The 15,851-nt window shown below is 38.6% G+C and overlaps 1 protein-coding gene across 1 annotated transcript in view; it reads right to left on the bottom strand.

The window, feature by feature from the left end:
* The window catches only part of Gdpd4 (glycerophosphodiester phosphodiesterase domain containing 4), a 67,358-nt gene extending 51,820 nt beyond the window's left edge, over positions 1-15,538 (bottom strand). Inside the window, exons 1-4 of the mRNA XM_051194029.1 lie at positions 15,353-15,538; positions 11,680-11,783; positions 5,365-5,458; positions 2,554-2,613 (exon numbers count right to left, since the gene is read on the bottom strand). Coding sequence (XP_051049986.1) covers positions 2,554-2,613; positions 5,365-5,458; positions 11,680-11,783; positions 15,353-15,538 — 444 coding nt within the window. The remainder of the gene's footprint in view (positions 1-2,553; positions 2,614-5,364; positions 5,459-11,679; positions 11,784-15,352) is intronic.
* Between the last annotated feature and the right edge of the window lie 313 nt (positions 15,539-15,851).

Below are 15,851 nucleotides of genomic sequence, written 5' to 3'. Positions count from 1 at the left end.
CCAAGATCTCAAATACATAAAATCAAAATTACTAGCCTATCAGAAAACCAATTGCATCACAACAGTTGAACTGCTGAATTTATCTCTTATCCAGTTCCAAACTTTACACATAATTTAAATGATAGAAGCAGTCACAATGCACACTAAACTATTTTTCCCTTGGGAAAATCTGGTCATGTAAAATACAGCTATTCCTGCATCAGTAAGGCACTCTGATTTTGCACTTAGTCTGTGGGCAGTATTTTCAGCAAAGTATGTAGAAATGCTGCTTCACAGAGGGAGCCATTTTGTGTATGGCACTTCCTTATCTGTCACTATTAATTACACAACTCCAGCAAGTCCTTTTGCCACCATAAAAACCTATATATTCCAGGCTTATTTAAAGTAAAAGCAGTCGAGATACATTAGGTCTATCTTGTGAGAAAATTTCACAGAGACATCCCATTATTGCTAGCTAACTGATACCTCAGGGGTTTTTATAAGGAAGTCAAGTTATTACCATGTTTATAAAGAGTTTTAACTGACCACTGCTATCTGAAGTGCTCTCTGGGTATCCCTGGATGATGGACAGAGTCTAAACATGGTGCTAATTCTATTCCTTCTGTGTTATTCTGAAAAATGATAAGAGTCAACCTCCAAGCCCCCAAGGACTCCCCCTTGCCAACAGAAGCAGATTCCACAGGACTTGTTCTTCTGGTTTGAAAGCCTAATCGAAATCTTTTCATAATCCTCCCCCATCTCTTTTCATTGTCCATAGATTCATCACTGCAATTAGATCCCAAAAGAATCCAGGCAAGAAGGTTGACAAAATAATGGCAAGATTTTATTAATATGAGTGAACAAAAATCCCATTGAAGATGTATAGGAATAATTCTAAGGATAATACTAGACAAAAAGAAAGCATAATTTTAAACCAGTCCAACTTTACTGATAGGCACATATATCAGAGATTTTCATTTCAGAATACCAGAATCTAATATTAAACAACATATTGGTGTCTGAAACTGATTCAATAATCATTACATGTATCCAAAAGAGGTAGGGTAGAATAAAAAGGTCACTAAAACATAAGACTTAAGTAGACATTTGGACACTAGTATTCCCACTTTAGAAGCTAACAAAATAATGTCTTACTGATTGTGTAAGGAAAGGGTAAAATCTGTAGCTAGGATTTAGCAGAGAGCTTAAGGCTCCTCTGTCTCTGACTAAAGATGGAAGCTGTGCTTAATGAAAGTGGAATGCCGACAATTTCTTGGTTGAAGATATAGTGAGAAGGGACTGATGGAATAATTAGTGATTAATTTATAACAGCATCCAAAGTATGAAATTGATGATATTAGCAATAAAGCCTTTTCTTTTCTTTTTCTTTTTTATATACATTCTTCCCATGGAAGAGCTCATGATTTCAATTCCCATTTATTTTACTAATACTTAAATTTACACTTCCAATTTGAATTTCTCATTTAAGTAAGAAATTTAAGGATGCCACTCAAAAAACTTGACATGTTTCCAGTCTTGAAGAAATATTAGCATGCTGTCACAACCATATTTGAGAAATTCTATTTTAAAAAAGGAGGAGTGTGCCATTGGAGCTGGCCCAGCCCACGGTAGGGTAAAGTTCATGCTGCAAGTATACTGTTGGTCCACAGGGAGTAGAATAAGGTTGCCTGTTCTTGTGGACCAGCTTTGAACTATTTGAGAGAAGCCATGGTGGTGATGGGAGATGTCATTCTGTATATGTTTCTCATACTGGTTAATGAATAAAGCACTGTTGGCCAATAGGAAAAGAAGATAGGAGGGACTAGGAGACAAGGAGGAAATAGGAAATAGGAAGGAGGTGTCAAGATGGAGAGTCTGGAGAGAATAGAACCGCCAGCCGCCTGTCACTGGTAAGACCACGTGAAAATACACAGAAATGAGTTAATAATTAAGACAGAGCTAGCCGATAAGAAACTAGCACCTGGCCATTAACATTGTATCAAATACAGAGTCTCTGTGCATTATTTGGGGCTGGCACAAGACCAGTGGCGGCGGGCAGAAAAACCGTACTCCCTACAATGGTGGTATCATTTCAAAGGGATTCAAAATGAGGAAAAGTCAATCAAATCATAAAGAACTTTCAGGGGATCATGAAAAAGCAGGCACTGACCCAAGAAAAATGTCATCAGGGAAAGAGCCACTGCCCTCTCCAACATGACAGGCATAGGCAAGTCAAGTCCAAATAGAGGAAGTAGAATGTTTAGATCTATAAGCTTGTATTGCGTTACTACAATGAACTATAATTTTAATGACTGAAATGAGAATGCTATTGTGATGGAAAATAATTGCAAAAGTAAGAAATTTGCCCAAGGTTTCACTGGGACAGGAAGAATAGAGCTGGTGAATATGACATGAAACAGAGGTGGGGGCGGGGGTTTACTTATTTCAGTTAAAACTTCACAAGCAGGGTCCGTCCAGGGAGCAATGAAAGAGTGTCAGCTGCATGTGTAGCACTGAACGCTGGGGAGTTCCTGCCATACTGTGTAAGGCCTCCTGTGAGGACTGAACACTTACCTTATGACACATATGCAGGTATAGTTCAATCCTTTCCCAGAGCAAAAAAAAACTTATTACCTGCAAAGCAAAGAAGGCGAGGTGGTTACTTTGAAATGACTAACCCTGCCCATATCGTGTCAGTAGCTCCAGTGCCTTTCACAATGGGCACCAATTTCACTTCTTGAGCTTCTTTTTATTCTCTCTTGCCATGTTACTTCTCACCCTTTTAAGATTCCTTTCCCCAGGCCACTGATACTTGAAGCCAGTCCAAATGTCGTTTCCTCTCTGTTGCTTCCGCCAATACCCTCGGAAGAATTCATTTTCTTTCCTCTGGGATCTCACAGCCATTACCACTGAAGCTTCCTCAGTTCCTGCAGATTTGTTTTTCCCTATGATGGACTTCATGCTTGGTATTACTTAGATTCACTTATAAGAGAATAGAGTTTAAGAGCCAATCTCCCAAGGGTCATTTAAAAGCTCTTTCCAGAACTGGTGCTGATATCGTGATGGCCATTAATATTGGTATATGCTCAATACATTTTAAATCATAGTCTAAATCTAGCCAGTTATCAAGTCAGTATGAACACAGAAACTGAAAACTTGAGTCCTCAGATGTTAACATATTAATGTACAAAGCACTTTCCTCTAACTAGAATAATTTAGGGTATATGGTTTTATTTATTTTTATTTAGCCTTATAAAAGTACCATTTTATTAAATATTATCATTTTCATTTGAAAATCAAAAAGCAACCAAGTTTTAGAAGAGTTATGTGACTTGACCAAGATTACTAACTAAGTAATCTTTTTTTTTTTTTTTTCCATTGCTGGGAATCAAACTCAGGGCCTTGCACAAGCATTCTCACTACTGAGCTTCACACTGACCCCTCAAAGTAAGTACTCACAAATCAAAGCCAGGCCTCTCCCCTTTTTCACTGTTCTCAAAGAAGTAGACTAAAATAGAGAGTCTGTTAAAACCATGACTCTGCTGGACACTAGTATTCTCACATTGGAAGCTAACAATCCCATTTCCCACTAATTGTTTGTAAACAGGGTACAATTCAGCAGCCCAGAATTTAGCCTAGAACATACACTACATCTGCATCTTCCTCACTGAAAGGGAACACTCATAGTTGGTCTCTTCCTTCACATCTCAACTTCCAGAACGATTTTCCTAAAATGGGAACCCATGCTTACCAAGTTGTCTTACTTTTACTTTCAAAGCCTTTCAAAATGTGTCACAAATTGTGTCTCCCCATTATTCTACATTACTCCCTTCTTAAGGAAATATCCAATCTATTTCTCTCTCTTACTACTCTCTCACAATATATTCTCTCAGCCCATAATGTTCCTTCACATATTTTTGGATAAACGGTCTCTCACTGAACTTGAAGCTGATTGATTCAACTAAGCTACTGATCAATCAGCTACAAAGGTTTACCTGTTTCTGCACTCCCCCTACTGCGGCACTAGGTTCGATTCTAAGATCTGAACTTAGGTCCATATGCTACATAGCACACACTTTGCTGACTAAGCTTTGCCCCCAGCCCTCCAATGCTACCCCTCTAAGAAGTTTTATTTGATGTTCTTTGCGGGCAGTTAGCTCTTCCCTCTTAGAGTCCCCAACAAGCTTCATTCAGGCATCTATAATAATATTTACAAAGTTCCATCTGTAGTAGTGACTTTTGTCTGTGATTCTAAATATTGAAAGAAGAAACAATCATAACTTTACCTCATATCATTCTGTGATTATTAGTTTTCATAGTCAGTTTGATTAGATTTAGAATCACCATGGAAACATTTGTGCACATGTCTGTAAGAGCTTTTACAGAAAGGGCAACCTGCCCCCTGCCACCATTCCTTCTCTACCACAAAGGACTACTCAAACTATAAGTCAAATAAACCTTCTCTCAAGTTGCATTTGTCATCTCTTAGTTTCATTGTCTGAGCAATGAGAAATGAAATGAACATGTTATCTCTGTTGAAAGCTATACATGAAAACAGAAATATATGTTTTAGTTTTATCGATTTCCACATAATCAGTACTCATTACAATACTTTCATAATAATTAATGCATTTTTTTAGAAAAAAAATATTGCAATTCATATTCAAGGTTAATCACTTGCGTGTCAAAGAGGAAATCAGTGGAAACACGGAATTATGAAATCAAAGTAAGCCCCATCTCCATGGCTCTTTCTCTTACATATTGTGTATTTTTCATGCAATGCGACTCTACCATGTCATGCAACATATACAGGGTCATATGCAAATAATTTGCAACTGAGATAGGTGACTAGCATTTGCATAGTAGAAGTGGTTTGATGCATAAGTCTCAAACTGTGAGTGTAGTACACTGGTTATTTAAATGATAATATTTAATAAATGGATAAAGTATGAAATGGGAGAATAAAAAAGTGCTCTGTCACCTCTCAAAGGGACAACTTTATCAGTCACATATTTTAAATAGCACACATCTCTTTCAGCCTTCCCTTGTGCATAAAACTGAAGCATTTGAGGAAAATTCTGACTCCACTGATATTTTTTTAAGATTTATTTATTTATTCTGTAAACAGAGTTCTGCCTGCAAGCATGCCTGCAATGCACGTTTGAAGAGGACATAGGAACACATTATAGATGGCTGTGAACCACCATATGGTTGCTGGGAATTGAACCCAGGACCTCTGAAAACAGCAGCCAGTGCTCTTAACCCCCTTAATCTCTCCAGCTCCCTGACTCCACTAATATTAAAGATTCCAGATAGATACAATAGCACGGGAAGAAGCAACCTATGAGGCTGCTCAAGAAATAAAAAATGAGAAGTATCACTCACCAAAAGCAAGGTAGTGTAGACAGTCAGGATTCCAGCTGCACTCAACATAAAAATGGACCACAAGAACCAGCGTTTAATCCCCAGATAAACAACCCTGAAAAAAAAGATTCAATCTTTAAAATATAGTAGGAATCAGTAGTAATATCTATATTAAGGATAGACACAAGAACAGACTAAGTGAGGGACAAGAAGAGAAGCACTTTGTCAACAGATCTGTGAGTACTTTGGGGATAGTTTTTATTTTAATTTTGTACTATAAGCAACCAGAAATATTAATGTGGACTCTGTAAGTGGAAAGATGTAAAAAAGGTATTTAGAATATAAAGCTAAATTTATATCATCTTCAATAAACAATGTGATGTGGAAATTCTGCACTATCAAAAGAAAGGGAATCACTCCCTAAATTCATTACATCAATATAACCAGTCAGTTCTATCTTTCAAGCTCCTTGTCTAGGTACACGTATACTTTCTTATGTAACCCCATATTAATTGCCCTCAACTGTATGAGAGCTATGACCTAAGCTTTCTGTTCCTAAAATACTGACTGTGGGAAAACTACAAGTGACTTGTTAGGGGAGATAATGTTGTATTTGTTTGTTTTCTATGATAAAGAATCTATACTTCTCATTTCAAGAAAACAGAAATGGCCTTCTTTCCACTCAGAACCTAGAGCAATACTTTAATAAAATATATAGAGTGAGAATATAACTACATTTAAAACAGTAAAGGAAATGTTCCTTTGGGAGGGTTTATAAGACACACAAAGAAGAAACAGGCGGGTAGCTTTATAGCAAGAAGCTTCTCAGGAGAAGCCTTCTAGAGAAGGGCACTCTGTAAAACGGAGCTCATGTAAGGAGGGCTAGGGATGTAGCTCAGGGGTAACTATGTGTCTAGCAATATGAGACCCCAAGTCTGATTATACTCTCAGAGGTTGGATGGAGGTCAAAAAATGGACTCAATGAAGCTTCCAAAATAGATGAAATTGTGCCCAACAAAACACAATTAATAGAACAATCAGAAAAGATTTAAAATAATATATCTAAAATCCAGTACTGGTAAGATGATTCAGTGGGTAAAAGTGCTGGCCATCATGAGTTTGATTCCCAGAACCCATTTAGTAGGAAAGAACTGACTCCTGTAAGTTGTCCTCTCACTTCCGCACATGCGCTGATACATGCGCGAACACACACACACACACACACACACACACACACAAATGTTTTGTTTATTTTTTTATTGATTTATTTTTACATTTCAATCCCAGTTCCCACTCCCTCCTCCCCTCCTGCTCCCCCACTTTCCCCCACTTCCCACCTGCTCCTTGAAGAGGGTGAGATCTCCCCTAGGAAGTCTACTAAGTCTGTCTCATCATCTCCTTGAGGCAGGACCAAGGCACCTCTCCACCCACTCCACCTGCACCCCTGTGTCTAGGCTGGACAAGGTATCTCTCCATATAGAATGGGCTCCACTAAGTCAGTTTGTATGTTAGGGTTAGATCTTGGACCCACTGCCGGTGGTCTCATACATTGTCACAGCTGCACCATTGTCACTTATATTAAGGGAGTCTAGTTTGGTCTTATACAGATTCCCATTTGTCATACTAGAGTCAGTGGTCTCTCACTAGCTCAAGTCAGCTTATTCTGTGGGTTTCCCCATCATGGTCTTGACTCCTTTGTTCATATTATCACTCCTCCCTCACTTCAATTGTACTCCAGGAGCTTGGCCCAATGGTTAGTTGTGGATTTCTACATCTGCTTCCATCTGGCTCTAGAAAAGGGTTCTAGCTTCTCTGGGGTTCTGTAGGCTGGGTATCTTTTGTTTTATGTTTGGTATACTATATTTGTCTTTCTGGTTCTGGGTTAGCTAACTCAGGATGGTTTTATCTAGTGCTGTCCATTAGCCTGCATAAACAATTTTTTGTTTTGTTTTGTTTTTTGAGACAGGGTTTCTCTGTGACTTTGGAGGCTGTTCTGAAAATAGCTTACAAGGCTGGTCTCCAACTCACAGAGATTTCCTTGCCTCTGCCTCCCAAGCGTGGATATTAAAGGCATGTGCCACCACCGCCCAGCAAACAAATACTTTTTAAAAGTTTTTAAAAAGTGATTTTTGGAGAAGTAAAGACTTGGATTTACAGAACAAAAATAGTATCACTTAACAAAAGCCCATGTCCTGCAATTAAATAACCAAATAGACTTTGAAAACAAGTTAAAATAAAAAAGATGGCCTTAGTAGTAGTTTACATGGAGCCAAAGTTACTCAAGCAGTAATCAAACACTGATATTGACTACTTCCAAGTGATAAAGAAAATTTAAGACTTGACATTTAATGAGACATCTTTCTTTGTAACCATTTTGGTAACTATATTATTTATGTTTATTTCTTTTCAACCTAAAAAAAGCTGGTGAGTATCACAACCCACTTGACTGAACCCACACAGTCTCAGCAAAGGCAGCGGCTGGCTCTCACTCTGCCGTGGACAGAACAGAGGAAAAGAAGAACTGGGATCTTTCTCTCTCCCCCTCCTCTACCGCTTCTGTCTCTGCCACCTGTGCCCACTCTTCATGGAGGTGGAGATGGGACAAAAGGAAGTGACATTTAGAATGGGGAGGGGCTCACTTCTGTGACTGCTTATACACAATGGAAGTCTCCTTTCTTGGCCAGCATTTCTTTGAACTGGGACTATATAATGCTGATGTGCACAGTGGGCTGACTGCACAGTGGGGTAGGCCCAATTTAAGCTGTTTCTTCCTACTTATGTTTTCTGAGAAGACTTTTCTACACCAGAGAGTTGTAGCCTAAGGAAAATATGTGTCTTACTTTTTAAAAATTGCCTTTGTATTTATTTTGTGAGAGCAGGAAGAGCATGTCACTGTGTGCGCGCGGCAGTCAGAAGAGAGCTCGTAGGAGTCAGTTCTCTCCTTACATTGTGTGGGATTCAGGGATCAAATTTATGTTGTTAGCCTTGGTGACAAGTTTGAGCCATATTGTCTGTCCCAGTATGAGTCTTCTTAATTAACCTGAATAGTATTCTAAATGCAGCCTCAGTGAATACCAAACTTTTGTCTAAAAATCTTGTACTCAAGTGAACATACCCCTACATACATGCAGAAACACACATGCAAACACAATTTTAAAAAATAAAATAAACCTTTTTTAAGTAAAAGATTGTATTTTCCTAGAACTGCTGTGGATATGTTCTGTGTACAGGTTTATTCAAAGAAACAGAACCACGATGAGTGGCACAAAGTAAAATTTATTACAGGGATCGTACTTAACATGCATCTGCATGGATTTGCATGAGAGGTTGTTGTACCTATATTTGGTGTTAGGCCTCACTTAAGTCACTAGTAATCAGATGGGCAGTCAGGAAGAAAATTGTGAAGTGAGAAGACTCAGAACAAACTAGAACGTCCACAGATGTACTAGAACCCATAAGAACAAACTCAAAGCCATGAGTGACTCACCACGTTGAGTTTTGACAGCATGAGCAACCTAAAGAATCTTCACCACACAGTTGTCTAAAGACTCATACAATAGTCAGACAGCTTGTAGAAAGAAGTATGGTCAAAGGTAAGGGAATTGCAGATCTCTGTGTCCCCCATATCAACAGGTATGCAGATCAGTGTATATTGACGACACCAACCTTCAAAGCAGAAAAATGGCTATTGCCTTATGTCTGCCTTTCAAACTGTATGCCATTTCTCTTGAAACTGAAACTGTACAGTGAAGAGAAATTTGTGTACAGCTTAAACAAGTTGACAATAAAAAGTCTGTACTGAAATCAAACTGTAAAGAAGCAAAACAAGCTTAAAGTGGAAAGAAAACCACACATGCATGTCATTGTAAAATTATGGAAAGCAAAGAAAGAGAAAACTCTTAAAATCAGGCAGGTTTTTCAGGGGCAGATCAGGTTCAAAAGATCACAGGCAGATAGACTAGTTTTCAACATACACAAAGCAAGAAGACGGTAGAGCAAGTGAACCTCAATGCTAAAAGGAAAACTGCAAGTTAGAACTCTAAGCCTGTGTAAGATACCCTTCAAGGATAAAGATGAAATACAGCCATTTTCACAAACTTCCAGAAATAGTTCCCAGGAGATCATTATTAAAGGAAATTCCAGGTTTTTAATGTATGTCACTATCATACAACTTTTGCTGGGCTTAGCTACAGGACTTTGATCCTACCCCAGGGGTGGGGGAAAGTAAAATACTGTGACTATTAGACATTGTACAATCTTAGTCCTCTTTAGATCTCAATTGCCAGATATCCTAAAGTTCATACACACAGAGAACAATTAAAATATGTGTGCTGAGCCGGGCAGTGGTGGCACACACCTTTAATCCCAGCATGTGGGAGGAAGAGGCAGGCAGATCTCTGAGTTCGAGGCCAGCATGGTCTATAAAGTTATACAGAGAAACCCTAAATTAAAAAACAAAAAACATGTGCTGAAGAATAATTCAGAACTTATCCATAATAAAGATTTGTAGAAACTGACAAAACTTATTGAACATGCTCAAAGTTTTCTAAAGAGAATACACTTTTTTTAAAAAAAAGAAAAAACTGTTTTGAAACACCATTACTCAAAACAAAACCACTTCATTAAGAAGACATTTTAAAGTCATCAAAACCGGAATATTTAATGTTGTCATTGGCAATTTAAAACACTAACTGACATTTGCCTTTGTTGTAAGTGGAACTGGTCATAACCTTTTGAGAAAGTACTTTGGGAGAAAACAGAATTGATGTTAAGTGTTTATTCTTCTTGACTTAGTGCCCCTTGTATTAATCTATTCTGAGGAATGATAGTCAATATATGAAGATGTCACTGTATCATTATTTTATCAAGACTTGAGTATTGGAAATGTTCATAATGCCTACCCCCAAACAAACAAAATCAGCTAATTAGCCATGCTGGCAGAGACTTGTAACCCCAGCACTTAGAAAGTGGGAATGGAGACAGTGAGATTGCAGGTTTGAGGCTGGCCTGAACTTCATAGCAAGACTCTGTCCCTGTCCTACCACCCTACCATACAGAAAGCCATACAGAAAGCAAGTGCATCTTCATGCAATATTTTGAAATGATTTAAAATAATATCCAATATAAGATCAATAATTTATCTTTATGTAAAGAGACAAAGCAAAATTATAAAAATAGTATAAACATAAGGATGTAAAATAAACACTGGGAAAAGCTGGATTATGACTCTCACTTGAAAATGTGACTAGACATTTTCCAATTTTCTGCATTTAAAAAATTATTACAGTCTATTCATTGTGTAGATATGTTCCCATAAGTGAGGTCAGAGGAAGCTTACTGCAGTCACTCCTCTTCCTTCACCATGTGGGTCCAGTGAATGGAAATCAGACTGTCAGGCTCTGTGGAAGATGCCTTTACCCACTGAGCATCTCTCCAGCCATAACCCCCCCCCTTTCATTTAAAATAACCAACTAGATTTAACTTTTGTTAGTTTTTTTTGTTCTGTTTTGTTTTGTTTTTTAAGACAGGGTTCTCTGTATTGCTTTGGAACCTGTCCTGGAACTCACTCTGTGGACCAGGCTAGCCTTGAACTCACAGAGATCAGCCTGCCTCTGTCTCCCAAGTGCTGGGACTAAAGGCGTGCGCCACCAAAGTCTGGCTTTAGATTTAACTTTTGTAAAAGAGAAAAATAAACTGCATTTCATTAAGGGAGGGAAAAGGAAGCCTTATACCTAAACATGCCTTCTCCCATAAACACCAAGTAACAGGCAAGGTTTACAACCACATTAGAAGGCATCACAGGTAAGGGTTACAGCAATGTTAGAAGGCACCAGGCCAGAAAGGCTGAGGTGTCTGAGAGTGGTCCGGCCGTAGTTTAGCCCTGAAAGGGAGCTGAAAAGAATTATGTGTCCCTCTGTTCAGTGTTCCGAGGGACCCCTAAAGACAAAAGAAGGACATGAGGGTTGTAGGAAAAACAGAGAAAGCAGGGCTGGGGGACAGAAATCATGAAGAACAAGAAGTATGGGCATAAGTAATCAAACAAAGACGACAGAGAATCCTTATGTGAGGGCTGTGGATGCTGGGAGCACAGAGAAAGTTGTGAACACCATTTGGTCTGCAGTGTGTGACTTTAAGGGATGGAAGGAAAGTATTACGTTTGGTGCTGAACATTTGACTACTACCATGGAGCTACAGCATTTGCCTACGAGCTGCGCAAAATCCACTTTTGTCCACCCTACTAAACCACCAGATCTTTTCAACCTGGGAGAACACAAGTGGCTATCCAACAAAGGAGCCCATATATCTATAAAAATACAGAAAGTGAACTCAACTCACCAGTCAAAGCTATTGTATTCATTGGAGGTTTCTGCCCACACGAACAGAAAAACTGCAGACAAGATGAATGAAATCACCAGGCACAGATAAAAAAACTGCTCTTTCTGGAAAGAGAAAGATGTCTAATTTAGCTCCATTTCTCCAGTTTATCTCAATAATTCTTGCATACATTTGCCAAAGGTCAGTGTATAGTTCTGGTGTTGAACAATACCCTGTCTAGGCTAGAATAATACAAGTTTTTATAAGGAGTAGGAATAAAAACTAAGACTGCAAAGAAGTTGAAGAGACCTTGTGGGCACTGAGGTAGCCATAGGTATCACTATCAGGAGTGTAGCTGGGTGATGAGCACAGGTTGCTGCAGCCTTATACACACTCCTCCAAAAGCTGAGTGGACCTTTAAAAAGCATGTTACCAAACAATGTCTGTGCTCAAATCCTCCCAGAGCTTCCTGTGCTATTATACCATCACCATCCAAAGAGTCCACAAGTTGTATAGGATTAGCTCTTACCCGTCCCCACCTCATGTCTTCTCCACTCTGACTCCCTTTCTGTAAAACATCAAATGTCATCCCTACTCCAAAGCCAGGCAATTAGCAGGTTTGCCTGGAGTGTATTTGTCCCTATACAAGGCTGGCTCTCTCTTCATTTAGAGATAGATCAAAGGACTTGTGGTCTCTGGCCACTCCCATATCTCTATTTTAGTATTTTTCTGCTTTATCTTCAAAGAACTTATTACTATTTGAAAACATTTTTTCATCTATTATTTATTGCATAACATATCCCACTGGAATTTAAGCTGCTGGAGGCCAGAGGAAGGCTTCAGCTGTCTTGGCTACTATGGCACACATATCTGATAAGCTTAATAAGTTTCTACTAAATAAAACTGCTTCTATTCTGGCTTGAAATATTTCAAGGTTTCCTCTCTACTTATAGAATAAAGGTCAGTTTTTTAAGCCTAGTGTAAAGATGTTATAATTTCATATAAATTTTATTTTCTCATCTTAATTATTATTTATTTCTTCAAATGTTCTTAAATTCAGCTCTAGAAATCTATTTCCCCTTAAATACACCACTGTGATTTCCTACTTTTAGATTTTTTTTTTTTTTGGTTAGTTCTCCCCTCTTCACATACACTCAGAATCCTCGTCTATGTATTTCTGTTTATTACTTTCCCAAGTCAGTGACCCTAAGAACACTACAGTAATAATATCCATTAGGTAGTAACTATGTATCATGCCCAATTCAAAGTGTATTCTACATAACATCTCTTTTATTTTCATAGAAACTCCTGTAGTGGGTTTTGCTGTTAATGTGTCACTTATTCTAATAAAGATTCTGAAACACAGAGATGTTAAGTGACTTGCCTAAGCTCTTATAAGAATGGGTCACTAACTTGGGGATGGGCAGTAGCAAAGCCATAAATTGAATCTTGTGGTCTTCCCCTTTATGTTATACTCCATCTGAGTAGAGAGGGGTCTTGAGAGTTATCTAGGAACTTCATCTAATTCAATTTCCTAGCTACGGAGAGACTCCAGTGTATTACATAACCAGGCCAAATTATAATTATTGCCCCCAAAGTTCTGATCCAGTGTCTTTACCATTATACTAGACTGCCCTAAATGTTACCCTTTTCAATACAGCTTCCCTACTTTATATCCTTTGTATATCTCATACCCAAGTAGTAAATAATCTGTCAAATCTACCCATCTTTCTCCATTTCTGCCATCACTACTCTAGTCCATGCTACCCACACGTCTTATTTGGAGCATTGCCACTGTTTCCCCTTTGGAAGCAGAGGCTTTCCTTCACTGGCCCTTCTGATACATCCTCCATACACTCAAATAACCATCCCAAAACACATCCCAGGTCCTATCATCAAATTAAAGTATTCCCCATCTGGTGATGGAGATCAAATCCAGGGCTCCATATATGCTAAGCATGCTCTACCACTGAGTCACACTCCCAGCCCTCTTTAGATATTCTTTATTTCCTGTGTAATAGGGTAAGTTCTTAAAACCATACTATCTCACCCATTTCCCTTTTCACTTCATTTCTCAGCACTTCTCTAATTATTTCTGTTCCACCTAAATAGATTTACCAGTCCCCATACTCCCCATGCACTTGGACTTCTCTAATATCATTTCTCATACCACATCCAATTCGTTACCTAGCCTTGGCCTCTCCTTTAATACATGCCTGTGTGTATACACATAAACTTGTTGCTATGCTAGAATATGAATATATTTAACCCCTTCCCCAGCAGAACATGAGTTCTTTGGATGAAGCACATTTGTGACTAGTATAAAAGCCAAATATCTGGGCATGAAAAATATGGGGGACAGAAGAACATTCTTGATTACTCCAGGGAAGCCTCCCATTACTTACACTTTTTTCCTCTATAGCTACTCAAACCAGACATAGGAAATGAGAAATCCTGGAGATATATGTAACTCAGTAGGAGAGTACTTGCCTAGTATATGCAAGGCCTTAGATTCACAATCATCAAAATCCAAAAGATAGACTGTTAGGCAGATAAATACATACTTATAAAATAAAATACAAGAACAAGAAATTAGAGATCTAATTAATGAGGTTCTTACATCTCTATTGGACTATGTTTACAATCAAGTGAAGTTACATGATTTGTCCCTCTTTTCGTTTGATCTATTATACCATATAGCTCACCAGAGGGTTCCACCTCATACTCTTAGAGAGACAAAGAGGCTTTTCATTAGTTTATGTTTCATGCTGCCACTCAGATTTACTAGAGTTCTATGTTAGTGAAAAGTGAGCACTTGCTTAGCCAGGAGTAAAGAACACCAAGGAACACACTTTCCCCTTGGAAACTGACTAAGGATAGAAAAATTAAAGACTAAGTGAGTAAAGGGTCTGAGTTCAATGCCTGGAGCCCACATGGTGGAAGGGCAAAACCAACTCCTAGAAGTTGTCTTCTGATCACCATAAATGTACTGTAGCACACACACACACACACACACACACACACACACACACACACACAATAAATAAATGTAAAAAAATTTTAAAGATTCGGACAAGGAATTCTTGTAATCTATGAACATCTAATTATATCCAAGTCTTCAGAATTCAATGAATAAATGGAAAAGTGAATGAAAAATGAATGAAAAAAAAGACATAAAAGAGACAGCCTGAAAAAGAAAAAAATAAAGGAAATAAAACTGAGGGGCTGGCCAGGGGCATTGACACATTGCTGTAATCCTAAAACTTCAGAGGTGGAGACAGAAGGATCAGGAGTTCAAGGTTTGGTTCATTTATATAGCAAGTTCAAGGCCAGTCTGGGCAACAAGAGTCCCCTCTTTAAGACACTGGGGAGCAGGGAAGAAAGCAAGCAAGCAAGAAACTAACAAAAGGGTCTTTGGCTGTAGCTCAGCAGTACAGGTCTTGCTTAGCATGTAAAAGACCCTGAGTTTGAACTCCTGTAAAACAAAAGAAGGATGAAGGGAAAGGGAGGAAGAGGAGGAGGAAGGGAAGAAAAGGAAGACAGTGAGTATATTTAACTCTAGATCTAGACTTGTCACAGTTCTTTGATAGGAAACTTGGAGCTTAGTGTACATCACCTTGGAAATTCCAAAGTTAGGGATCCACCCACACCCACATCTATGAAAATGTACTCTAACTCCTTTCCATCTCTATACCCAGGAGCAGCAACAAGATCCAAGTTCAGTTTTTTCCCACTCTCTGTATTGCCAGTGGCAACTGTAGCAGCCAGTCAGGAAGGTGATGTAGCATCTACGGTTGAAGAAGCGTTCTATCCACAGATTGGGATTCTCATTTGATTTTCCTGTCGTCTTGTTCTTAGACTCAGTTATGTCGTTATGCATGATTCACCCTTTGGCTGGAAAGACAAATGAAATAATCAGAACCTAGTGTAGCTCCTGTTCATTTACCCTAGCCTACCACTACAGACAATTCTATCAACAACTAAGATAGGCAAGAAAATTCATTTACAATCAAGGACAAAATGCAGGATTCAGGGCAGAGGAATAAAAGCTGCATCCAAGCTTTCTGACTAAGTTGCTCAACACTTTTTGCAGTCATTGTACCATCCTAGATATAGTTCTCTGACTTCTGAAGTGAGACCATATTTCTATTCTAGTCAACTAAAAGGTGCTCAAAGCAGCAAATTACACAGTA

This window comes from Phodopus roborovskii, unplaced genomic scaffold, assembly GCF_943737965.1.
Source record: "Phodopus roborovskii unplaced genomic scaffold, PHOROB, whole genome shotgun sequence".
Classification (NCBI taxonomy): Eukaryota; Metazoa; Chordata; class Mammalia; order Rodentia; family Cricetidae; genus Phodopus; species Phodopus roborovskii.
Note: the sequence above shows the minus strand (reverse complement) of the source record. Positions and strands in the feature narration are given on the sequence as shown.